We start from the raw sequence: 27,142 nt of genomic DNA, 5'->3' as shown, positions 1-27,142 counted from the left end.
GGGTGGGTGGGCTGAATATTATCGGAAATTTTGCTCAATTAAAGGTCATTCCTAAAGTGCACCGGTTCTTTCAGAACTGTTGATACAAGTAATGTTGGAGTGGTAGAGTGTTGATTCAGTTAGAAACAAATGGTGTGGCTCATCCAGTGAGTTTATTTTAAACATTTAACAAGAACCAGAGAAGTATTCCACACTCGAGAAGGAATGTTTGGCTTAGATATTGGTTTTGAATTGTGGATTTGTTAAGCTTCTCGGATTCTTGTATTCAGTGATCACAACCTTCCTTAAACAAATGGAAAACAAAACTAGAGATTGTTGAGGTAGATTTTAATGAATACAGCATTGATGTTAGACGCATCAAAGAAAAAGATACTGTGATTGCAGATGCCCTCTCACTTATATAGATGAACTATATTGATTTATCTTGTGTAGGTTTTGTGTAATTAAGCTGAGTGTCATCCATAAGACATCTTTGTAAATAATCTTAGTTATTATAGTACAGCATGCTTCTTTGACACATATGGAAATGAAATCTTTATTGTATAAATCTTTCTTTTTTATGAGTGGATGTACATTTAATTGTATGCTTAACATTTGTCCTTGATTGTAAGTTGTAGATAATATAAACAGCATGTTTATATAACTAACTTTTATCGACAATTGAACATTTTAAATAATTTACTGACATATATATTGAGTTTAGAACATCACAAGCCAAGACTTATTTAAAAATTTACTGTAAGTTTCATTGTTATCTGAGTTAAAGGTAGCGCGTGTCTACTGCTACTTGAAGACAGTAGCACTTCACTGCCATGTACCATCAATTTTATAACAACGTTTAATATATCCCAGTATTGCAAGTTTTACAACGTCCCTGTCCTTGTACTGAAGCAATGTTAAATAGGTATTCTAAGAAAGAACGTTTTCTAATTGGTATATATTTATTCACATACATTTGGCATCAACTGTAAATATTTTTTAATATTGTAAATATCTGCTCTGTCTTTGCCCAGTCCTTGCCTGTCGTATGACTTCTCTCGCAACACTTACTGTAATTAAATATATCTTTGTTAGAAATTTGCATGATGACATTAGAATAAAATAGAGAGGTCACAATCACAATTAAAACTGAAGAAACTTCAACTTCCATATAGCAACACATATCATATTTAATTGTTTCAAGAAAGAACGATAAACACATATACAAAGCACACACACACACACACACGGACGCCAATTTGTATCAAGAAAGAACAATCATCCTTTTATTAAGGAAGTGATGTTTATAAAGTTTACAAAAATATCCCACATTTCAACCCTAAATGCACATGAAAATGTGATTTCTAAATGTCAACACGAAGGCCCACTCCATGACCTTCTTGAATGTGTAACCCAGAAAATCCCATTTACCCTATATCTTTTAGAATCATACAAATACAATATGTAAGAAATGGAAATGTATACCTTAAAACAAAACTGCATTTTAATCCAAGTATCAAATTTTGCAAGAACTTGTCCCACACATACAAAATCGTCTGCTATCCAACATGTCAACTTCCCTCTAGAACTGGATTCTCAAGAAATTACCCTGCGTGTGTATATATATATATATATATATATATATATATATATTATTAAAATATAATGCGTGTTACGAGGTCCACAAAATTAGAAGAATATAAATGTATGATATTGACATGTGATATTTTATCAAACTAAATCAAAAATTGTACAGCACCTCACTTTTTCCTTTAAGATATAAGTTTTATGTAGTACTATTAGTATATAGCAAAATAGACATAAATTCTACATAAATCTAGCAAAGACATAAACCTTCCCACACCTGTATGTGTGGACACAAATAATTTAAACTCAGATCAATATGTATGAATAAATGTTGCTGCATGGACTATGTTTTAGCGAGTTTTGTCTCCAACAATCTGCATACAAGGGGACGTCCATTAATTATGTCAACAATTTTTAGGCAATTTTTTACCCCCCTCCCCCCCTTGTCAACAATTGTCAAACTTTCAGTGACCCCCCTAATAAAATTATCTCAAAATTTTTTTACCCCCCCCCCCCAAACTAACAATATTTTATACGACTGGCTTTTATGCTAAAAATAGAATTATGGAAATTAAAAGGTCTACAAATAAATTTTAATACATTTTTAAAAACTTGTTTAACAGATTTAAAATTGACTATAACACTTTGAATTCATGAAAAAATCGAGACTTTATATTCTAGCTTCTATCATCTTCCCATGGGGAAGCCAAATGTTCCTCAATTGTTATAATGGGCATAGTGGCTGATTCATTAATTTCTTCAGATTAATACCATATGTGGTTAATCTGTCTACAGTCTACAATCTACATTGAATAAAAACAAAATATGATGATGCAAGACTATGACTTCCTTGGCAAGAGCTCAACCGGTTTAGGATTAAAACTGGTGGGCTGTTGACGGGCGAGCGAGTGTGTGCCATACCAACGCACCGACTAATGTCCTATTTTTTATTTATTAAATTTATTGTAAAAAATAACATTGCTGACGTCAATTTATCTTGAACTCCCCCCTCCCCCATGTCAACAATTGTCAAACTTCTTTAAACCCCCATCCCCCCTATTTTGTTGACATAATTAATGGACGACCCCCAATTTAATGATCGATTCCTTAAATGCGTATTTGAACTGCTCAACGTACCTGAAAATAATGAGAAATATCGTGTCTTAAACAAATGCAAGTGTCACATTTAAATCTCAGACGAAACTTATTGATATTTCACATGGTCCGAATCAGCAAAAAGCTAGGGGCCCCAAGTGGCCGAGTGTCTAAAGCGCTCACCGTTCCGGATCACTGCCAGCTCACCTCTGTCTGCCTGTGTTCGAGTCCATGGCTCAGCTAGCGTGGGTACGTGGGAAAGCCTGCCAGTAGCTTCTCAGGGGTCGGTGGTTCTTCCCTGGGTTTTCCAGTGTCCTTCCTCCACCAGTTATACTGGCCGCCATGTATAGCCTATCTTGTGCTGAAAAATGGCGTTAAACCCTAGAACAACAACAACAACAACAAAGCAAAAAATCTGGTCCGAATCAGCCCGTAATTTGGACCGAATAAGCCTGGTCCGAATCACCCTGTTACCATTTATTGGCATTGTTACGTTGAATTTTGTAAAATCAGCTATAAACCTGATCTAATTACACGACTGAAATGCTGACAGAAACAGTCCAATATAATGTATATCGTTTCCAAAGCCCGATTAATAAACATTATATCTTTTCAAAGCTATGTGCAGACTAGGCCAACAAATCGCTAGTCAAGAAAACACAGGGGTGTTATCCGTGTGTCCAAAATTAATATTACTTTGAACAGAATATTCTGGTGACAATTGCATCTTTTCAATAGGTAAGCATGGTAGTATTTTATTTTGGTCAATCGGTCTAATTTGGTATTTGTTTTGCTTTAATATTGGAGACGGAAACTTTAGGTGCGCAGAAATGCCCGACAGCATTGTACTCAGGAGGAAATTTTCTGCATCCGTTTTAAATGAGATAAATTATTTTACAAATAATGATGAAAAGATTCAGTTGTTTTAGCAAAATAGTTTTAATGTTGCTTCAATAGTAAATATTTTGAACTATTTTAGGCTAAAATCCATATGTACCGTCTTTGTCATGTCTTTGTGCGCCTTTCCGCTTTATTAGTAGGACCGTTGATATTGATTGGCAAGACGTGTCCGGTTCGGAGGTGATAAAGTACTAGAAGTTATAAACGGTAATCTTTAACATAAATGTATCATTGTTTGAGAGAATCTGCTAGTTAAATAAACAGGCTCTTAGCGGGCTCAAATTGTTTCAATTTAATTTAATCTGACTTATATTTAAATATTTGAAACCCCAAGGAGTTGTACTGTGTGTACAGTAGTGTATTTTCGATTTAATGTAATCCCACACGCTCCCATTTGCATGTACCTTCGTATTCTTATAATGCTCAAAACATAAATAGCATGTGATACGCCATATTCTGTAGGACTAGTACCTCCCAACTTTCAAAACAAATAATATCAAGGATATAAAATAGTCCTAAAATGTTAGACATCGACCCTGATATTTATGTTTTGGGGTCGAGGCCTAAATAACGGTGCTATATATAGTGTTATGATGTCGACTACAAGTCACACGGGTCGTTTAGGCATTCAACACCGACCATTTCAGTAATGTGTGTCATCTTTTCGAATTTGGTTCTAAATATCATTAAGTGGCCTATGGCAAAATCAATGTTAAAGTATGTAGACATTTTTGGACGAAAGGAACATAAGGGTTGGATCCAGCACAAGTCAGATTGAATGTCGCATTGATGTCACAATAAAAGCTACGCATATTGATGAACAAATTCGTACAGCCCGAAATTGGATTAAGTTAAAGTTTTTTCTTTCACAAAACAATAGAAATATACTAATATTGAAGAAATTGTTTATATGGCTTCATTTCGTTCAAGATTCTTATTATCGTTTTAATTGATTTTGATGATCCCACCTTCCATCCATTTTCGATCTGTTTTTGATTGGTGTTAGGAGATGCATTCATAGGAATGGGTCACATATGATATATGACAGATTTGGGATTTTGACTGCTAGATTGCTCATATTCCATTTGTGCTAGCAACCCCAGATAGTGCCATTTCCTTATCGGTAAACTGGGTGAAAATCGACTTTTTCTTGCACTGTGTGTGCTAAATTTGTATTAAAATCAGTACTGATAAAACCTTTTATTGAAATAAACTTTATTTAGAAGGGCTTTAAATTATCTACAAAAGTATATAAATTTCATTAATATGTACTTTTTATTGTATAACCATATGGTCATGTAATTATCAATCAGTTGCACAATGAAATATTGGACCAGATGAGTGAACCGCCACCAAAAAATTGAAAACGAAATCCGAATGACAATGATGAACTCTATGAAAGTGAAATAGATGAACTCAATACAGTATGTCAACAGTTGTCTGTTGTAAAGGAAAATGATTATGTTATCGTTGCATACCAGGATGCTTGGTACCCTGGATGTGTTCATGAAATTAAAAGCTACACTAATAATAATTTAATAGTTAAATTCGTGGCATCATGTAGGAAAGCAGGAATTTTTATATGGCCCAGCAGAGATGATGTTCAGGAAGATAAGCCTGAATTTGTCATAGCGACTGGAATGCTTCCAGAATGTCTAAATTCTGGACGTCAGTGGGCATTCTCAGAGCATAGAAAATTTGATGAACTGTTTACAGTGCATGCCAATGTTTTCTTCTGAATTAAATGACTTGTTAAGAAATATGTTGTACAGTATCTGAATTGTCTAGTAGAAGTTTTTTTAAAAAAACCCTTATTTTCTTCCCTACACTGAAATCTAGTGGATGTAGTTTAATTTACTGTATATATTTGAATTCTGCAGGAAAAATGCAATAAGACTGCCATGTTTCATGGTGATATCTTTTTTAGATCAAAAGTTATGATGGAAATACTTATTTTATTAAACATGCATTTAAAGAAGGCAAAAATTCACTGTAAAGACAATTTTTGCCAAGATTCAGATAGTCATGACTTCTGAACTAATAAAAATATTTCAAAATCTAAACTGTTCTGAAAAGGTCTGAATGAGAATCAATCAATAAAATGCAAATATGAAAACTTTGTAATGTTGACTGGGGTTGCTAGTTGTGGGCAGGGGTTTGGCAGAGTGTGGGGTGAGAGGAACATTACAAAAAATTAGGAATTTGCCATGATAAGTCATAGAAGAAGCTGTAATTTTGTTTGTATTTACACACCAGTTTCTAGCCTGTGAACACACATAGATTTTGTGTATATCATTACCATCCAAAATATGTATGTGCTTGCTCATTGATAATTTGCCAAATTTGTATGTTGTTTGTGCGTTCAATTAAAGAATCATTAAATGTTAATGACAAGGAAATAATTTGATATAATTGTGCTTTATATGTAGAAACTATTTGTTTTTGGTACAGAGGAGTAGAAATTTAGTATGCAAAACCTGTCATAAAGTCACAAACTTGAGTGTTTCTCCTTAATCACCCTTTTGTGTGATTTTGCATTATATTGAAAATATGATCCAATCTTTATAACTGTATTGGAATCCTTGAGCATACCCATGTTGTACTGAGGCACAGTGTAGCAAGGGACCAGTGTGCCATATTTGCCAGTTTATAAAACGATACTTTTTGACCAGAAAATCTTAGCTTCATCTTATAATCCGAATCAACTTATACATGGATTTTGTCATCCGAGTTGCTGTTTTGTCATCAAATCTCTGTATTGTATGTCATGTATTTTTTGTATGGAAATTTTTTATCCAAAAGTATGTAAACTAATGTGCAAAATAATATTTCATTTTGGGGAAGAGATTGTGTATGAAAACATATATGATAAGGAGAACAGGGCACCTTAAATTTTTCATTTGAAAATTTATGAAGTAAATTTTTTTCATTTCAGGTCATGTAAACTTAATGATGTTACCATGGGGACAAGCAAGGACATACTTGATGTTTTTCTCTGTAAATTTTGTCCTAATTCATCTTTATTTGATACAGGGTAACTTTGTGTTGTCAAAATACTCTAAGAAATTAAAACAATCAAGTCATGTGGGTCATTTCAATAAAACATTACTTTGGATCATAAAAATCCATTTTAATCACACAGATCTCACAGATTTGAGGAAAATCCATGACAGAGCTGATAGAATTGCCAGTGACCTTGATCTCATAAACCTAGGTCAGGTTGGAGAGTTCAAGGGTCACTATTTCTTCTCTTATGTATTTTTGGCAAAGAGGAACGATACTAATGAACTTGCTACACTAGATGATAAATTGTATACATTGACTGACAAAGATAATTACCTTGGATATACTAAACACAAAAATTCATACATGAGGGAAAGGAGAGTGGACTTAAACAGAATACACCAAAGACATTTATTGGAGATAGGAAGCCATAATTTTGAGCAGAAAATATCACAGATTGAGAAGGGACTTGACAGCCATGTTGATGTTGACTGGCATAGCAATCAGAAGATTCTACAACGTAGCAAACGCTGGATGAGATTCAGTGACCCATTTTATCCAAATCAGTGGCACCTGGTAAGTTTTGGCTTGTTTACAAAGTATTGTTATGCCTCATATTTTACATACAAATAAACTCAGCCCCCACCTGGTTGTGTTATGATTCTGGTATCAGTAAATTTTACTTCTTGTTTTCTCCATAATTATATCTGTTTGCAGATGATTGATAGATTTTCAGGCTATACTAGTAACATTTTCAATTGTTTTACACAATTTTACATCACTGTCACAGCATGGCAGGTGTACATAATAATCATTGTGTTCTTCTGTTTGGCAGACAGTCTGAGCATTGCAACTAGTCTTTAATGTTTTTAGTGTAAGTGGTAGAAGACTGAGTGCTTATCGTCTGGCCTGTTATCTATTGTCCATGTGTCTGTTAGAACGAACTTGTTATTGCTGCATCTGAAAAACTTTTTGGAGGATTGCAGTGAAATTTTACTAACATATTCATTCTATGCTCTGGTTTTCCCGGATTCTTCCTCCACCATTAATACTGGCCGCCATATATAGCCTATCATGTGCTGAAAAATGGCGTTAAACCCCACAACAACAACAACAACATATTACCCTCGATTTTGACGATTCGACTTGATGCACTCTTATTTTGACCCAAGTTTACTACATGGCCACCATTGTAAAAGTCCATGGTGATATATAATTTTTATCTGGATGTTTTTCAGGGACAGTTACAGTGCAGAGCATTCAATAATCAGGATTGAATAGACTTTGGTTAAAGAAAACTGGTGTTAAATTTTAGAAGAACAATTTATATTTAATTTAAAATAAGTAAATGCACAAACATGACCCACGTGACTTGTGCTATAGATGATGATGCCTGCACGTCTAGGATGGCTGGCACAACAGCTATCTTGAAAATCTTGCTATTGCTATTTCTTCTGGATGGAGGGCAATATCAGCAGGGGATTTCCTTAAAAGATATATATGATGTCTCATTGGTCCTAAATAAAAATGTAGGTAATCTGATATCCAATATAGCCACTGCAGCCACCATCTTGCTATCACTTCTTCTGAACAGAAGGTCATATTGGTTTTCACTTCTTATGATGTATAGTTGGTCCTAAATTGATTTGATATGGCTGCCCAGTGTCCATCTTCAAAATCTTGTTATCACTGCTCCTTCTGAGTGGAGAATCATAAAGGCTTGAACAAGGGAGTTTACTAAAATACTCTTTTGTTGTCTTGTTGGTTCTGATTTGAAATTCAGTATATTTGCCAAGGCAGCCATCTTGAAAATTTTGTTCTTGCTTCTTCAGAACGGAAAGTCATATCGACTTAGGGTTTTCACTAGACGACTTGTTATGATGTCTAGTTGGTCCTAAATGAAAATGGTGTAAACTGAAAAACTAATATGGCCATCACAGCATCCATCTTGTAAATCTTTTTATTGCTACTCTTCCTTTCATATGAGTGTGGTATTTTCATTGACAGACTTTTTTTGATGTCTGGTTAATTCTAAATGAAAATGGTACCAATCTTGTTGTTCTGCCTGAATGGAAAGTCATATTGGAATGGGATTTTCGGCAGATGACTTCTTATCATGTTTAGTTGGTCTAACATGAAAATGGTGCCTGCTTGAAAACCTTGGCATCACCATTCCACCTGAATATAAAGTCATATTGGAATGGGATTTTCGACATGACTTGAGGTGATTTTGATACCACTTTAGAAGTCATATTTTTGATCCAATTTTGATTAAACTTGGAACATTGACTTATTTAATCAAAATCTTGGACAGCTTTAATTTTTATTGTGCATGTAGTGAGTAGAACAGTGGAGTGCTTTATTTTCATGAAATACCTCATTTGTAGTGGCTACTCATGGTGATTACACATGCATGTACTCTTCTTATAATAATATTCATACTGTTTTCACTCCAAGGTTTATGTAATACCTCAGTTGTAGTGGCTAATCAAGGTAATTACGAATGCTTTTAGTGTAAGGCATTAGTTGTAGTGGCTAATCAAGGTAATTGTGAATGCTTTTCATGTAAGGCATTAGTTGTGGCTAATCATGGTGATTACACATGTGTGTACCATCCATGTAATAGTAGTCATACCATTTTCACTCCAAGGTTACTCCAAATCTGTTACTTGGGTGGAAAATGATAATTGCTTCAAAGCAGATTTGATAGAAAATGACTTGAAAGAAACCCACAATAGATTTAACTTTACAGTTTGTATCATCTCCCAGTTCTTCTGAATTCTATATTTAGAAAATAATGTTCTGTTATTGTTTTATGACTGTTATGCAGTCTTAAAGTAACTTTAGTCAGAATTTATTTTTTGAATGATAATAAATGTTTACAATGGCAGATGGAAGCTACTAATAGCTTTGTAGGGCTGTGACCAGTATAATTATTGATTAGATCATGGTTTTCCTTTCTTTTCTTCCAGCACAATACCGTTAACTATAACATGGACATTAATGTTACTGGAGTTTGGGAGCTTGGCGTGACAGGAAAGGGTGTTACAGTAGCTGTAGTGGATGATGGTTGGTATTCTGAGGCTGTTATCAGAAGTTGCATTAGACTGAAAGTGTATTTTAGATGAATTTGTATTACCTGTATCAATTAATTCATCTAGTTAGGTTTTGCATTTGGTCCAGTTTTCAGATATCGTTGGGGCAGTATTGTTTCATGAACACATTTCTTTGAATAAATTGACTGATCACATTAACATTAGGAAATAAACTCCACTGCCTGCTTAATCGAGCCCTCCTGAAAAGACAAAAAAAAAGTCATTTTTATCCTTCTGTTGATATACCATGCGGAGAAAGGGAAGATTCTTTGACACATTATCTCCCTTTATCATTGCTAAGTGGTGGGGTGAAATGATACACCTGTGCCTCATATCGATATGATTCATGATACACAGTCTGTGATATGATACATTGTTCCACTTGATGGCTTTCCATCCTTGAATAATACTGGCCGCCATGTATAGCCTATTGTGTGCTGAAAAATGGCGTTAAACCCTACAACAACAACAACAACAACAATCCTTGAAAGGTAAGTGGTACCCCTTTATCTATGTTGTCATACTGGTTGTATTTCCAGTATGCAGTTTTCAGATAGAGATATAATTACTTACATGCCATTCTCATCAATAACAAGAAAACAAAAATACTTTGAAACAGACTACTTGTTGGTTGTCTGTGAGTTTTATTCAGTGTTTTAGGCCATTTAATGATGGCTCCATTTAACACACTTTAGCCACAAGCCCTTTGTTTTGCACTGAATGTTTTGCAAATATCTCATTATGTACCAATTTCATGTCAAACATAAATTTGGAAGACATTACAATGTTATCTGTAAAACAGAAGAAATAAAGACAAGAAAATCTCTAGGACACATCTGGGCATGGGAATGAGGATGAATACCAACACAATCTGCCACAATGTACTTACTTCATGTGCAAAAGACTGCAGTAGCCATATATATTTATATTTATTAGTGAAGAAAGTGATAAACTTCTGAATCAGCTGTTTGAAATCTGCCACCTTGCTGAATCTGTGGTAATTTTATTTATTCCATCAGCTCCTTCATTCATTGGTTCAGTATCTCTGCATAAAAAGAGAAATTCCAGATTTGTTCCCCATGTACAGTTTAAGGAGAGATGCAAGGAGGATTTTGTCTTTAGGGGACTTAACCCTTTGTCACCGAAAGAAGGGGAGAGTAGAAGAAGGAGTGGGAGGAGGAAACAGTCATGGTTCAGTATTTACCTAACACTTCAGTACTCAACTTTTTTAGAGCTCTACTGAAATCAAAATCTTTGAAAGATTTCACCTCTAGTTGTCAGTCCAGCCATTGAGTCACCTGCACCTTTTGATTGGAGACCATGGTCTGTAACAATGGTGTGCTGCATATTGACTGGTTATTCCATGGTATGCCCAGTCATGCAGTGATCCATTGAGTTAGTCACTTCATTTAGTTGCATCAAGCTGTTTGGTAACAAAAAAACGTCAATCACTTCAGCAAACCATGTCTCCTGCAAACTGTCAGTTTCACAGTGTGTGTAACTATAGTGGGATGACTTTGATCCATCCATCTCACCACACATTCTGGTTCAAGAGATAACCATTCTAGCTGTGCATGCCATCTAGTCATCGACTGAGCCCACCATCCAGTTGGCTATTCATTGGCCCACCATCCAGTTGACTATCCATTGGCTCACCATCCAGTAGGCTATACATTGGCCCACCATCCAGTTGGCTATCCATTGGCTCACCATCCAGTAGGCTATCCATTGGCCCACCATCCAGTTGGCTATCCATTGGCACACCATCCAGTTGGCTATTCATTGCCACACCATCCAATTGGCTATCCATTGGCTCACCATCCAGTTTCCAGTTGGCTATCCATTAGCACACCATCCAGTTGGCTATCCATTGGCCCACCATCCAGTTGGCTATCCATTGGCACACCATCCAGTTGGCTATCCATTGGCTCACCATCCAGTAGGCTATCCATTAGTCCACCATCCAGTAGGCTATCCATTGGCACACCATCTAGTTAGCTATCCATTGGCGCACCATCCAGTAGGCTATCCATTGGCATTCCATCCAGTTGGCTATCCATTAGCCCACCATCCAGATGGCTATCCATTGGCACACCATCAGATTGGCTATCCATTGGCCCACCATCCAGTTGGTTATCCATTGGCCCACCATCCAGTTGGCTATCCATTGGCACACCATCCAGTTGGATATCCATTGGCCCACCATCCAGTTGGATATCCATTAACCCACCATCCAGTAGGCTATCGAGTGGCATTCCATCCAGTTGGCTATCCATTAGCCCACCGTCCAGTTGGATATCCATTGGCATTCCATCCAGTTTGCTATCCATGACCTCAATGACTAAGCATACTCAGCTACCACTATGGAACATGCTGAGTTCAGATTTAAAGTAGCTGTTGATGAATATATCGTGTGTTGCTTATTTCTGAATGCCAACTGTTAGCCTAACCCATAAGGTGAAGGTTTCAGTAGACTTGGAAGATGAAAATATGTCTGCTGCCACAGTTGGTGAAGATCAAGGAAATATTAGACTGTTTATCAGATAAGCTCTTTGTTCTGGGCAATCATTTTCTAGTTCCCAAAGGGAAATAACTCAGGCCAGTCTTAGACCCCAGCCAGCTCAATAAAACATTGCTGTGCCAAAGTTCAAAATGGAAACAGTATGGCAAATCAGGTTTTCCGTACAAAGTGATGAGTTCACAGTCACTCTAGACCTTATTGATGCATATTTTCACATCCCTATTCATCTGGCTTCACTCAAATTCCTTCATTTTGTCTACCAAGGAAAAATATACCAATTTCATGCGCTCCCATTCAGTTTCAACATGAGTCCGTGGGTGTTCATAAAATCATCAATTGCATTATTGCTTTGCAGCATATCTAAACAACATCCAACAAACATTCATGGTAAGTTCAGTTTTGGTGAAAGGTCACCTGGGTATTTTAGTGAACTGGGAAAAGTTGATCTCAACCCTTCCCAGCAATTTTGTCTATCAACGCCTCATGTTTCTGACTAATCGCAACCTCACTCATCTCCCTCATGCACTTGTGTTGCAGATTATTGAACTTAAGGAGTTGATTTCCTAAAGGAACTGGATTTTTAGCAGGGAAGTTTTTGCATCTCTTTGGTTTATTCAGTGTGGCAACAGACTTGATTCACTTTGGCCAACTTGGCAGATGACGTGATCATTAAGTTATGATCATGACTGAAGTAGCATTATTCCTGCATCATTGGCACAAACAAACATTGGCTAACAGCAGAAATTCCTCTGGAACTTCAAAATCCAGAAGTTATGGTATGTAGACAGTCTAGTTTTATACAGTTGGAGAGTTCATCTGTCACCACAGATTGGGGTCTGGAGGAGTTATCTCTGCATATCAGCTTTCTGGAAATGAAGGCTGTAGTCATTGATCTTTATTTTGGTAGGATCAGCCTCTATGGGAAAGTAGTCTTAACATGTTGGACAACTCATGGTTGTGACAAATCTCCAGGGACAGATAAATGAAATCACCCTCTATGTTGTCAGTTTTGGAAGTTACTATACTGTTGCTTTCATTGAAAGATATCCATCCAGATCAGACTGATGCCAAGAAGGAGCCAAACTGTTCACACCAATGGTCGATTCATAAATCAGTCTATTATCAGGTTTGTGAGCTTAGGGTGGAGGGGCATACAATGATAGGCCTTTCTACAACATGATGGAATTACAAACTACTCATTTTTGTTGTTCCAGTCCTAGGTTCAGAAGCTGTGGACTCATTCAGTTGGGAGGAGTTTTTGGGCCTATGCCTACTGTCTTACCAAACCAGTTTTTGTATAAAAAATAATACAGACACCGAGGGTCAGAACTGTAAGTGATTCTGATAGCCCCCGATGTGGGAATACATGTCCAGGGTGAATGATATGCTTGATTTAACAACAGACATTTCCAGGAAATCTTTTTTGAGGCCAAACAAGCTAAAGCAGTCAGTATCTCATGTGTTCCATCCCAGCCCAGACAGGCTTCTCCATCATGCTTGGTTATTGGTGAGAGAGCCTTGTGAAGAAAGGAAGTTTAGCATTCAGTTGTGGCAGAGAGAATCTCACAAGCTAGAAAGTGATCCACTTTTATGGCTTACAAGAGAAAGTGGTGCATTCTCAGGGACTGGTGCAAGGTCTTCACCATTGTCTTTGTTGCCTCAGTCTTGCAGTTGACAGATTTTTTTTATTGTATATATATAGTTTTTCTAATAGAAAGTTATCTCCGATTAAAGGCTGAGGTATCATGGCAGTGGATATTAATCGTGATAATGATATGTCAGACCATTTCATCTTTAAAAGACCAAAATCTCTCACCCCGATTCCTAACACTGCCTTTCACCAGTTTTGATGTAGCTGAACTGAAGCCTTTAGCCAGAAAATTGATGAAGCTGTTATCATACTTGACGTGCTTTTGGATATTTTTAACTTCAGCTCAATACAGTTTATTTTCCTAATGTTAATATGATTGCATAATTGTTCTTGGAGAAACCTAATTTACTACAAAATTTACTTTCTAGTTTATTTATATTATTTGCATCGCCTGCTCATTGAAGTTGGTGGTGGATATTGAAATGGGTTCCATCCATCAATCTCTTTGTCGTTAAACTTACATTTTAGGAATATGTCTCCAAAACTATTCAAGATGCTCCTGTGAAACTTGAAATATATTTTTCCATTTGTCTATCATCCATTTATCATTCACACTTTCCTTTGTTCGTTATAATTATGAGTGCTTACATATTAGATTTACAAATCATTCTGTCTCCTAACTTACATTTTGGTGGGAATAGGATATAGGTCATAATGTCTTCTTGTTAATATTTTATTCTTTATGCTTTTGTCTTTTAAATATTTAAATGTATATTACACTTACTTATGTTGCAAAACTTATTTGAAGTTGACTGTTTTTCAAAATTTTCTGATGTTCAGTAACTACATTGATATTCTTCCTAGTTCTATTCATACCAGCTTTTATTGTAGCTCTGTGTGAACTCATCGTACAAGAGTCCATTATAATCCTTCATCAGCCTCATTAGATCATATATGGTGCTTCTGTTTATTCTTGTGGAAGTGAAACTTTAGAGACATCAATTCCTATCTCAAATTTTTTTCTAGACATACTCACGATTTTGTTTTGCAGTCATTCAAACCAAAATAAATTAAAAGTTCCATCTTGTATGACTTTGTAAGCCAACACTTAGTGCAGGACACATGTCTCAGTCAAAATTGAAACTGGCCCAACATGATCATTATGGTGTTTTTCATCACATCACATCTCATCAGCTGATCAAACCCCTTTTTTAAATTTTGGGAAAGTCTTGTTATAACATTGCAGGGAAAACTCTTTGTTTTTACAGTAGACTGTGTCTTGAAAGACCAACCTGTCTGCCAAAAAATAATGGTCTCTCAAGACAAGTGGTCTCTCATAGCAGTGGTCCCTCTAGACAGGTTTTGTTGTACCATATCTTCAAATGGTGGAAATCTCACAATGACACTTCAAACATAAAGCTTGTGGTTGATAAAATCAGATTTTTATTTTCTTTTGCTCTTGTTATGCAAATACTAATAAAGGTTTCCACACATGTTTACTTTTTCTATTTTATTACTAGGTTTTATTCTCATTATTGTTAATTGGTCATTATATTGATTTCATGTGTATGTTGAATGCTTCATAAGACTTTGATGCTTGGGACTGTTCAGACCTTCATGCTTGGGACAGTTCAGATCTTTATGCTTGGGACAGTTCAGACCTTCATTCTTGGGACAGTTCAGACCTTCATGCTTTGGACAGTTCAGACTTTCATACTTGTGACAGTTCAGACCTTCATGCTTGGGACAGTTCAGACCTTCATGCTTGGGACAGTTCAGACCTTCATGCTTGGGACAGTTCAGATCTTCATGCTTGGGACAGTTCAGACCTTCATGCTTTGGACAATTCAGATCTTCATGTTTGGGACAGTTCAGACCTTCATGCTTTGGACAATTCAGACTTTCATACTTGTGACAGTTCAGACCTTCATGCTTGGGACAGTTCAGACCTTCATGCTTGTGACAGTTCAGACTTTCATATTTGTGACAGTTCAGACCTTCATGCTTGGGACAATCAGACCTTCATGCTTGAGACAGTTCAGACCTTCATACTTGGGACAGCTCAGACCTTCATGCTTTGGACAGTTAAGATCTTCATGCTTGGGACAGTTCAGACCTTCATGCTTTGGACAGTTCAGATCTTCATGCTTGGGACAGTTCAGACCTTCATGCTTTGGACAGTTCAGACCTTCATACTTGTGACAGTTCAGACCTTCATTCTTGGGACAGTTCAGACCTTCATGCTTGGGACAGTTCAGACCTTCATGCTTGAGATAGTTCATTGTTCGATTCTTGCATGAAATATTTGTTCTCTTATCATATGGTGAAAAAAGCAAAAAATTTCAAATTATATTCAGCTTCTTGTATAGTGATGTTGCTATTTTTAGAATTTTAAATCATGCACTCATCAATTCATCCCTTGTACCTTTTCATATTTTCAAGGTTTGGAATGGAACAATCCAGACATAATGAAGAACTACAATGCAGCTGGAAGCTGGGACCTAAATTCTGATGATAGTGATCCAATGCCAGATGCTTCCAAAGGTAAAAGTGATTACAAAAGCAACTTTGAATTTTCTCATGTTAAAAAGAGCATGTGTATGCTTTTAGAAATATGTATTTCTAGTTTTATATGGACATTTTGCAATCTGAATAAAATTGACACCTACTTATAAGAAGTATGTCTGAAAGGCACCTATAAAAGTTCAAGTTCTGCTGATGTTTCCAAATACAATTTTTTACTTTCATAAACATGAAAGCTGTAATTTGACTGATGAATTGAAATTTTCTTCTCTAATATTATATACTGTACATAGTTCTTTCTAATGTGTATTTACCAAATTGCTATGGGTGGCTATAAAACGCTCACCTTTACTGATCAATGCCATCTCACTTCTGTACATGTGAGTTCGAGTCTTGGGCTTTGCATAATGTTGGTATGTGAGAAAGCTGCCCGTAGCTTCCTGTGGGTCTGTGATTCTTAGCAGTCTTTTCATGTATTCTTCCTTCACTACATATACCAGCAGTCACTAGATATACTAGCAGTCACTACATATACTAGCAGTCACTAGATATACTAGCAGCCATATATAGCCTATCTTGCCGTGAGAAGTGGCGTTAAACCCCCAAACAACAAAATTGAGAAAATTTTGTTCGAATGTTATGGACGTCTTTTCATATTTATATATTTGTTGATCCAAGTCCATACTATATGTACTCACTTATTAATGTAGTCCAACTGCACAGATGAAGATCTGCCATAGCATAATGTGTGAGCAGATCTGGATCTGTGCAGTTTCTAATGAGTACACAAACAATGCAGACCCTGATCTGCCCCCACATTATGTGACCACAGATAAGGGTCTTTGTTGTTTGAAGTTAGACTCAACTTATAAGCATGTGTGTGTGGTCATCAGAAGGCCATGCTAGCCTTTCTAACTTAGGTTAGAAAAATTGTATTGATGATTTGTCTGTTTAAATATGGTTTTAAACATAATGGACTTGTTTCCCATTATTTTGTACATCATGTCTTCAGTAAGTTGAGATAAACCTTGATTTCCTGACTGCATAACATATATTTATACTTTTTCATCCAGCATGGCATGGCTGGCTGATGTATCCTATGGGTATATAGTGTATGAGTTAGTAATGTATACTATTATGATTTATGTGGATGACCACTGTTGTACAGGATCTGTGCCTTGCAATGATTCTATACAGTACAGTTTTTTTAAAATTTAAATTTCAATCCACAGAGTCAAACCACCATGGTACCAGATGTGCAGGAGAGATTGCTGCAGTTCCAAATAATGTCTGTGGGGTGGGAGTGGCCTATGGGTCCAGAGTGTCAGGTAATGCCAATCATTTTCTTACAGCCCCTATCAGTATGGATGGAAATTTTCAAGGTAAAATTCCCATGTGGAAAATCCTTATCCTGCTTCAGTTGACTGTTATTCTACCTACATGATGTCATTATAGAAATTTGAGATATCATAATAGCATTTTGATCAATGCCTCATTACTCTATGCTGATTTGATGATATCATGATCACATTTCAATCAATGCATCATTATTCATTGCTGATTTCATGATATCATATTAACATTTTGAGCAATGCATCTTAACTCAATTACAACACTTTATTTGCAGTTTCTGTATTTACTCATAACAGTCAGACTTTGCAGTGTATTACACACAGCCTAAAGAAAGGAAAGATAGAAAAAAGAATAAAGGCAGAATCAGCAACTTTGGTCAATTATTGTATTGTTGATTAAAAACGAGTCATTTTGTTCTTTTTGTTGACAGAAATTCATTCGTATTTCATCTGGACACTTCTTTGGTTGCATCTCTTCTAACATTGCAGCAGGTCAAGTGGAAAGATGTAAAGCTACAATCAAAAAACTCCATTTTCATTTGATGTGATGTTTAATTTATGAATTAGACATAGCTGCCAACCCTTTTGGTGTGAATTTCATGACGTTTTCAGTGATTCATGGATTCACGCCGCATGCAGAAAAATCACAAATTCCCCAATTCTCAATTATTTTATATCTTTAATAAAAATAACTGATTTCCCGTTAAGCACTAGTGATATCGGCAGTTGCCAAAATGGTCTGGTACTGCTGGTCGCGGTATTAGTGGAACTATAGCTGATTGGTACAGTTGGCCAGGTAGCAAGCATTTTAGCGTATTTTAATCTATATGTATAAGAGTAGTTTTACAAATGCTTTTGAGAGAAACTGGGGCCTAATCAGAATTTTACTCTGTGCATGTGCCACAAACACAAATTTGAATTACCATTCAGCATCGCAGCTTGAAAATGTCTTCACCAACAAAGAAATTTGGAATATGCCAAAAATTGGCCATGCATTCAGCCATCAAACACCGATACACGTCATGCATTTTGCACGCAGTTTGCCACAAATTTTAGCATTGGACATGGTGGCAGAGACAATGTGAGGAAGCACATTAGTAGCAAAAAGTGCATAGAGGTTGGGAAAATTAAGAACTCGCAGCAGATTTAGCTATGGAATATTTTAAGCCATTGATGGAAGACCTGCAAGCTACCAATGCTGAAGCATTGTTTGTGAATATTCTTGTTGAACACAATCTATCTTTATCAGCTGGGGACCATGCTAAAGATTTGTTCCGACAAATATTTCCAGACTTGAAGATTGCTTCACGAATTCATGTCAAAGTTCACTTATTTTTATCCCTATTTTCACTAATTCTGAGCCTGGAGGGTTGGCTGCTATGCATAGATTCTTACAACTTAAATTAAGTACTCTCGGATAGTCTTAAAAATACACAATTCTAAAGTCATATCCTAAGTACTGTAGACAGAAATTCAGATCAGGTTTTGATTGTGTTACGAGTCTATGCTATTAAAATAAGTAACAGAAAAGAGCGAAAGACAACAAACTTTGTAAAATTTAACAAATAATTTATATCTAGAATTATACAAAGTGAAAATGAGGAAAACAACTTACGGTATTGTGAATTAAATCCCAAAATAATCCAAGGATTACAGACACAAGTCCTAGTAATTTAAAGTCCTGAATAAAACTCAGTACAAGTCCAGAATAAATCCAAAAACTGAAGGTGATGACATGTCTGTGATATCTTTTAGAGTGTTGATGTGTAAACAGTCTTTTATTGAATCACATAAATATAATTCCAGGTATGAATACACTAGAAATTCCAGTGAATGTCTCCAGTCAAGAATTTATCAGAGTACTTTTGTATTTCCAGAAAAATAATCACTTGAATTCAATAATTTGAAGAAAAACATTGCAGCCTGAAATTTTAAAAAATACTGGACACAACATAGAACTTGATTCTGCTAAACTTAGAGCATAAATGAGTATATATGGTATTATGTGATGCCAGGTCTTACTCTATGCAGTGGAACAGACTTATAAATGAGTATATATGGTATTATGTGATGCCAGGTCTTACTCTATGCAGTGGATCTGACTTATAAGTGAGTATATATGGTATTATGTGATGCCAGGTCTTACTCTGTGCAGTGGAACAGACTTATAAATGAGTATATATGGTATTATGTGATGCCAGGTTTTACTCTATGCAGTAGAACAGACTTTTAAATGAGTATATATGGTATTATGTGATGCCAGGTCTTACTCTATGCTGTGGATCAGACTTATAAGTGAGTATATATGGTATTATGTGATGCCAGGTCTCATTCTGTGCTGTGGATCAGACTTATAAGTGAGTATATATGGTATTATGTGATGCCAGGTCTTATTCTATGCAGTGGAACAGACTTTTAAATGAGTATATATGGTATTATGTGATGCCAGGTCTTACTCTATGCAGTGGATCAGACTTATAAATGAGTATATATGGTATTATGTGATGCCAGGTCTTACTCTGTGCAGTGGATCTGACTTATAAATGAGTATATATGGTATTATGTGATGCCAGGTCTTACTCTGTGCAGTGGATCTGACTTATAAGTGAGTATATATGGTATTATGTGATGCCAGGTTTTATACTATGCAGTGGATCTGACTTATAAGTGAGTATATATGGTATTATGTGATGCCAGGTTTTATACTATGCAGTGGATCTGACTTATAAGTGAGTATATATGGTATTATGTGATGCCAGGTCTTACACTATGCAGTGGATCAGACTTATAAATGAGTATATATGGTATTATGTGATGCCAGGTCTTACACTATGCAGTGGAACAGACTTATAAATGAGTGTATATGGTATTATGTGATGCCAGGTTTTACACTATGCTGTGGATCAGACTTATAAATGAGTATATATGGTATTATGTGATGCCAGGTCTTACTCTATGCTGTGGATCAGACTTATAAGTGAGTATATATGGTATTATGTGATGCCAGGTCTTACTCTATGCAGTGGATCAGACTTATAAGTGAGTATATATGGTATTATGTGATGCCAGGTCTTATTCTATGCTGTGGATCAGACTTATAAGTGAGTATATATGGTATTATGTGATGCCAGGTCTTACTCTATGCAGTGGAACAGACTTTTAAATGAGTATATATGGTATTATGTGATGCCAGGTCTTACTCTATGCTGTGGATCAGACTTATAAGTGAGTATATATGGTATTATGTGATGCCAGGTCTTACTCTATGCTGTGGATCAGACTTATAAGTGAGTATATATGGTATTATGTGATGCCAGGTCTTACTCTATGCAGTGGAACAGACTTTTAAATGAGTATATATGGTATTATGTGATGCCAGGTCTTACTCTATGCTGTGGATCAGACTTATAAGTGAGTATATATGGTATTATGTGATGCCAGGTCTTACTCTATGCTGTGGATCAGACTTATAAATGAGTATATATGGTATTATGTGATGCCAGGTCTTACTCTATGCAGTGGATCAGACTTATAAATGAGTATATATGGTATTATGTGATGCCAGGTCTTACTCTATGCAGTGGATCAGACTTATAAGTGAGTATATATGGTATTATGTGATGCCAGGTCTTACTCTCTGCAGTGGATCAGACTTATAAATGAGTACATATGGGATTATGTGATGCCAGGTCTTACTCTCTGCAGTGGATCAGACTTATAAATGAGTATATATGGTATTATGTGATGCCAGGTCTTACTCTATGCAGTGGATCAGACTTATAAGTGAATATATATGGTATTATGTGATGCTAGGTCTTTCTCTATGCAGTAGATCTGACTTATAAGTGAGTATATATGGTATTATGTGATGCCAGGTTTTACTCTATGCAGTGGAACAGACTTATAAATGAGTATAGATGGCATGTAATAAAACTTCCTTTATCTTGCAGGATTACGAGTTCTTGATGGTCTAATGACAGATGCTCTTGAAGCCACAGCGTTCAACAAGTTCATGCAAATTAATGACATCTATAGCTGCAGGTATCTTTGTTTGATTCCATGAGTCAGCATAACCCAATCTTTAGTAAATTATTGAAGAGATATAAAGTCTTCAATTTCTTTGATTTTCTCAACTTTATTTCTTGTACGAGTAGGTACATCACATTCTGGTGCTACTAAATTGATATATTGTCACACTTAATTTGCAGATGTATTGTTATACTACTGAACTGTATATACAGTATACGATCACAGAAACCATAGCGATATTGATATACATTAGTGAACTGCTACATCTCTTCATACAGCACAGTACAAATTTTAAGGTCTGAGTAATTAATGTAATAGTGTGGATACTGAGGCCATTTTTTCAATTACAGAATTTTGATAAGTCAAGGAGATACACTTTCACACATCATTTATCTTTGGCTTTGTGACTGTAGAGTGCTTAAACAAATGACCAGATAAATGATCAGGATAATTTACTGGCACCAATTTTCAGATGTATTACAGGCCATGTTAAAAATCAGTCATTTGAGCTCATTTTTCAGACAAGTCTAGGGACCTGTGTTGTCTATATATAGTGATTTATTTTGCATAATCATACTAAAAAAACATTTTTCTGGGATGGATAATGCATGCGTGTGTGTATGTGCTTGTAATTTGGATTTTTAATGTAGCTTGCACAGTTTTTCAGTCATCGCTACAGTGTCTGCAGTGTGTCAGTTTATAGTGATGTCTAGCACTAGGGCATCATGCCACAGACATGTAGCATCATGTCCCACCCAGTCACATTATTCCAGACACCAGGCTGACCAGGCCTAACACTAACGTCATAATGCTGTATGCCATGGCTGGGGTTCGAACCCGTGACCTTCTGCATCAGAGGCAAGTACTCTGAACACTTAGGGTACTGGAACAGTCCCTGGGATGGATAGACAAACCAAATGGGTGGGAGCATACATTATGATAATGGTAATTAAAACATCTCATTCATGCACAAATATTGTTTGCACACCTGGTTTTTTTTTGTGGTAAATACTGAAACAGCTGATAGATTAGAACTTAGAATTTTTTTTAACATAATCAGTGGAGTACTATGAATCAACAGTAATACTGTGAACAGCCCCAATGTATAAAATGGTGCAACATAGAAACACAGGGTGCTTTGCTTAATGTTTAATATGCCAGAAAAAACAAAAATTGCAGGAATTGCTGACCTATGTAGCGATGCAAATTGAAAGAAGTACATGGACTAATGAAAAAACAGGAGCCAGATGTTTCAGTGTCCCCTTTTATAAATTCAGTGCCAATAAATCATCTTATTCTTTGTCATTGCTGTCATTTGCATCAGAAAAGCTGGTTATGTATTTCTTTATTGTTTTTGTTTTTGTTCCTTGCAAAGTTCTGAAAGTAGAACACTTCATAAAGACAGTAGTCCTTGAAATCTGAAAATTGATCCTTGAAAAGTCATTGAATTTCAGTTTTCCTGATCTGTATGAGAACTGTTAACGAACCTGTCTAAAACTCCTGAACAGAATTTTGCCAAATGTGTTTAAAAAGCTTCCTTTCATGGATGCATTTAAAGTTTATACAGATATTGCCAAATATGGCTAATGTTACCTAAAAAAGAAAAACTTTAAAATGTCAGTAGGCATCCATATAATCCAGATTTCTTGGCCAACTGCAATTTAGCTTTGAGGTAGAAGTCAGGCAGGTGAGTGATTTCAGGCCCACTTGGACCTCTTGTTAATATAGTTGGGTTTCATTTTAGTATTCTAATTGACCAGGTGTATTTCCTTTCAGTTGGGGTCCTGATGATGATGGTAAGACAGTGGATGGTCCACATCACATGGCAGCAGTAAGTTCCAACCAGCTGAACTGGACCAGTCAAATTTCTCTCTGTTCTATCTCTTTTTTTTTTTTTATTAATATGTATTATTCCTGTGTTTATATTTATGTGAATGTAAATGTGCCATCTCTCTGTCCCATTCTCTTTCTGTCTATCCATTTTGGTAGGTATGTAGGTAGGAATTAGGAAATATTAGTGTGCATAACATTTTAGTGTGATTTTAGTGAGTAAATCAGTTTTGTCACATTTTTATTCATTTTTAAATTTTGTGATAAAAATGGTTATAATATTGTTGATGACTATCCGGAGGGATGTTTCTGCATCTTTATAACTGAAGTTAGATTTTAGTGGCTATTGTTTCATGAATGGCATCTTATAAACTAACAAATAAGAGAATGGATTTGTGTGTACTGTTTAAAATAACTAACTGCAAAGAGGTACTATTTTTATTTTTATTAGTGACGTACTGCAAATAGGTACTGAATTGTTTAAGTGACTTACTAGTTTTTTTAATTTAGTTTTTCTTTCAGTTGCATATCTTTTTCAGCAATTACTTTCAATTTCAATTTCATAATGCATTTGTTCTGTTATAGAGTGTCATCTTATTTCATGTGTTTATGAAAAGAATTGCCACTAAACATTTACAGTTTTGCATGTTGTTGCTTCACTCGGATCTTATCTTGCTAATATGCTTTAACAGATTAAAATCGAATGACACTAAGATTGTGAGATTTACAGTATATTAATAGATGTATAAATCATTGGATACAGTAGTAATATTTACAAAATCATTTAAATTACAATATAATTAATTTCTTTTCCATTTTTTAAATTGTAGGCTGCAATGAAGTATGGAATAGACTTTGGTCGTCATGGTTACGGAAGTATCTATGTAGTTGCTAGTGGCAATGGAGGTCGTCAAGGAGACAACTGTAACTATGATGGATATGCAAATTCAATCTACACAGTAACCATAGGTGAGAGAGAGAGTTGTTTCATTCATTAATTATGAAAGGTTCTTCACAAAAAAAATAATTTTAACAGTAAAGCAAAGGCAAGATATAAGTATCACTTTTTGGCTGAAGTGTTGTTGTTGGTGCAGATATGATTTTTCTCTGCTTTTCTCCTGACTTGAATCCGATTTTTCTTCATATAGTCCGTTTTTTTATTATTATGTCTCCCCCGGACCTCCATATTTCATTATTTGTGACTGCTGTAGTTGATGCTTATACCATCAAAGTTGTTTGTGGAAATTGAATTGTTATTATTTCATAATTAAATTGTCCGTCAACAATTTGTACATGATTTTATGTAACTCCTTCAAGTTGATTGTCATTGAGATTTGAATATAATCATGGGTGACATTTGGCTGTTCAAAATTGTCACTGCATTTACAAAAAAATAGAAATTGGGTGAAGAAGTTCGACTAGATGGGTAGGTGGAAGACAATATTTAAAAAAAACAGACATGTTAATAGCCAGGATATTACTGAATTGGAGGCTTTCATTATTGTCTTAAAGTAACTTGAGGAAATAACATTAGATTTACTTTCCTTTTTGTAGAGACAATAAATGGGCATCACTTTATTTTGTAAAAACAATTTTATGGGGTAATAGTTTTGCATGATTGCTGTAAACCAAGAGGTATTGCAACTAATATGATTATTAATTGCCAACCACCATGAAAGCAATTCACAGTATAACAGTAATCAGATGCCTGTAAGTGAAAACATTAGTGTAAGTTATGTGGACATAAATGTCTCCATTTTCATAAAATTACCTCAGTTAAACTGAAAACCATTTGATCTTGAGGGTTTCTGGTCACATGAAAAGGTTTATTAAACATGTCACTGATATTGGTTTATGTGTTTAGGTGCTGTTGATGAGACGGGTCACATGCCTTTCTACTCCGAGGAGTGTGCTTCCATGTTAGCTGTCACCTTCAGCAGTGGGGGATCCTTTACAAGAAATATTGTGAGTAATGATTTTTGCTTCAGTGCATTAATTTTCACAGGACATTTATAACATTGGAAAACTAAATTAATAATAATAATGAGGACTTTGTATAGCGCCTAATCTTTAGAAGCTCTAAGCGCTTTACAACATTAGACAACACCTATAAGATAAAAAACATATAATAATATTATTACAAAAACAAACACCATGAAATTAGAAAAACATTAAAAAAATAAAAAACATGCTGAGAATATTTCGGCTAGGAAACATTATTAGGTCTTTAAGTTTGTTCTTGCAGTCGAAATAAGTGTGTTTTGAGAGCCCTCTTGAATGTGATTATTCTGTCTTTGTGTCTAAGTTCAGTGGGCAATTCATTCCACGTTGCTGGGCCCTGGTATGCAAAAGAACGTTGTCCATATGACTTTGTTTTCATAGTGGGAATAATGAGTATACAGTTGTCAGAAGAGGAGCGTTAGTATCTTGCTGGTGTGTACACATGGGTGAGGTCGGATAGGTATGTTGGACTAGAGTCTGACAGTGAAACGTAGCACAGAGAACAAATTTTTCGTTTGATTCTGGATCGAATGGATAGCCAGTATAGGGTACAGAGCAGCGGGGAGGTGTGCTCTGATCGTGGTACTCTAAGTATGATCCGAACAGCTGTGTTTTGAACTTTTTGAAGTTTCTGGAGTAGATATTGAGATGAACCAGACAGAATTGAGTTACAATAGTCCAGTCTTGAAAGTACTAATGAACACACAAGTGTTTTAGGGGCATCAACTGAAAGATATTTGCGAATTGAGCTGATGTGTCTCAGCTCAAGATATGCAGCCTTGCATATGTTCATGACATGTTGGTGCAATGTGAGAGTACTGTCCAGAGTAACACCTAGGTTTCATACTGATTGTGTGAATTTAATGTTGGCATTGCTGATATTTATTGTTTGAGGTAAAGGATGTGAATGAGAAAGTCTTTTTGTTGTGATCAGAATGGCCTCAGTTTTATCATCATTCATCTGCAGCTTGTTACATGTCATCCATGATTTCACATCAGAAATGCACCTCTCTACACCTTGGATGGTAGCATCAACTTCAGTTGGGTGGCTAGATTTGTATATTTGGGTGTCATCAGCATACATTTGGTGAGACACTGGATGATGATCTATGACACTTGAGAGCGACTGAGTGTACAAAACGAAGAGAACAGGCTCAATAACAGACCCCTGTGGAACACCACAACATAGATCAACTGGGCTGGAGTGTATTCCATTTGCAGATACAATTTGTGTCCTGTTGACCAAGTAGGACTTGAACCATGGTAAGGCTGTATCATGAATGCCAAATACATGCTAGAGATGGTGAAGTAATATATCATGGTCTATTGTGTCAAATGCTGCAGACAAATCAAGGAGGGTGAGGACTGATAAAAGTAAATTATAAATATATTGATGGAATATAATTATTATTTTGTATGACAGCTACGTTATTGCTTTGAAGAAAAGAGAATGATGATGGTAATATATCCTTGTTTTAAAAAGGCATAAATACTTAACACATTTCAGTGAATGCACAAAATGTTTGATTTTTTAAAATGTATTTTGATCTTCAAAATGGTCTAAAGAGGAAGTATGAATGAGGAAGTCTAAATGAGAAAGTCTGAATGAGGAAGCCTAAATAAGGAAGTCTGATTG

The 27,142-nt window shown here is 35.7% G+C and overlaps 1 protein-coding gene and 1 long non-coding RNA gene across 4 annotated transcripts in view; one reads left to right on the top strand and one right to left on the bottom strand.

Annotated features, from left to right (window-relative positions):
• Positions 1 to 312: 312 nt before the first annotated feature.
• Positions 313 to 3,393, bottom strand: LOC149793350 (uncharacterized). 3 transcript variants are annotated; one of them, XR_016422553.1, is made up of 3 exons: positions 2,704 to 3,393; positions 1,465 to 1,588; positions 313 to 1,049 (listed from the first exon to the last, which is right to left on the bottom strand). It is a non-coding gene; the product is annotated as an uncharacterized LOC149793350 (long non-coding RNA). The 3 variants fall into 3 exon arrangements; XR_016422554.1 differs by having other exon boundaries at positions 2,845 to 3,393; XR_016422552.1 differs by having other exon boundaries at positions 313 to 1,588.
• Positions 3,394 to 3,704: 311 nt separating this feature from the next.
• LOC149793349 (proprotein convertase subtilisin/kexin type 7-like) overlaps positions 3,705 to 27,142 on the top strand; it is a 78,481-nt gene continuing 55,043 nt past the window's right edge. The window contains exons 1-9 of the mRNA XM_089967336.1: positions 3,705 to 3,768; positions 6,497 to 7,140; positions 9,537 to 9,633; positions 16,214 to 16,315; positions 17,527 to 17,622; positions 21,597 to 21,687; positions 23,452 to 23,506; positions 24,336 to 24,474; positions 25,370 to 25,470. Coding sequence (XP_089823462.1) covers positions 6,511 to 7,140; positions 9,537 to 9,633; positions 16,214 to 16,315; positions 17,527 to 17,622; positions 21,597 to 21,687; positions 23,452 to 23,506; positions 24,336 to 24,474; positions 25,370 to 25,470 — 1,311 coding nt within the window. The 5' untranslated portion in view covers positions 3,705 to 3,768; positions 6,497 to 6,510. The remainder of the gene's footprint in view (positions 3,769 to 6,496; positions 7,141 to 9,536; positions 9,634 to 16,213; positions 16,316 to 17,526; positions 17,623 to 21,596; positions 21,688 to 23,451; positions 23,507 to 24,335; positions 24,475 to 25,369; positions 25,471 to 27,142) is intronic.

This window comes from Sinohyriopsis cumingii, chromosome 8, assembly GCF_028554795.1.
Source record: "Sinohyriopsis cumingii isolate HCF-2022 chromosome 8, ASM2855479v2, whole genome shotgun sequence".
NCBI classification, from domain to species: domain Eukaryota; kingdom Metazoa; phylum Mollusca; class Bivalvia; order Unionida; family Unionidae; genus Sinohyriopsis; species Sinohyriopsis cumingii.
This window is presented reverse-complemented; position numbering and strand designations above follow the sequence as displayed.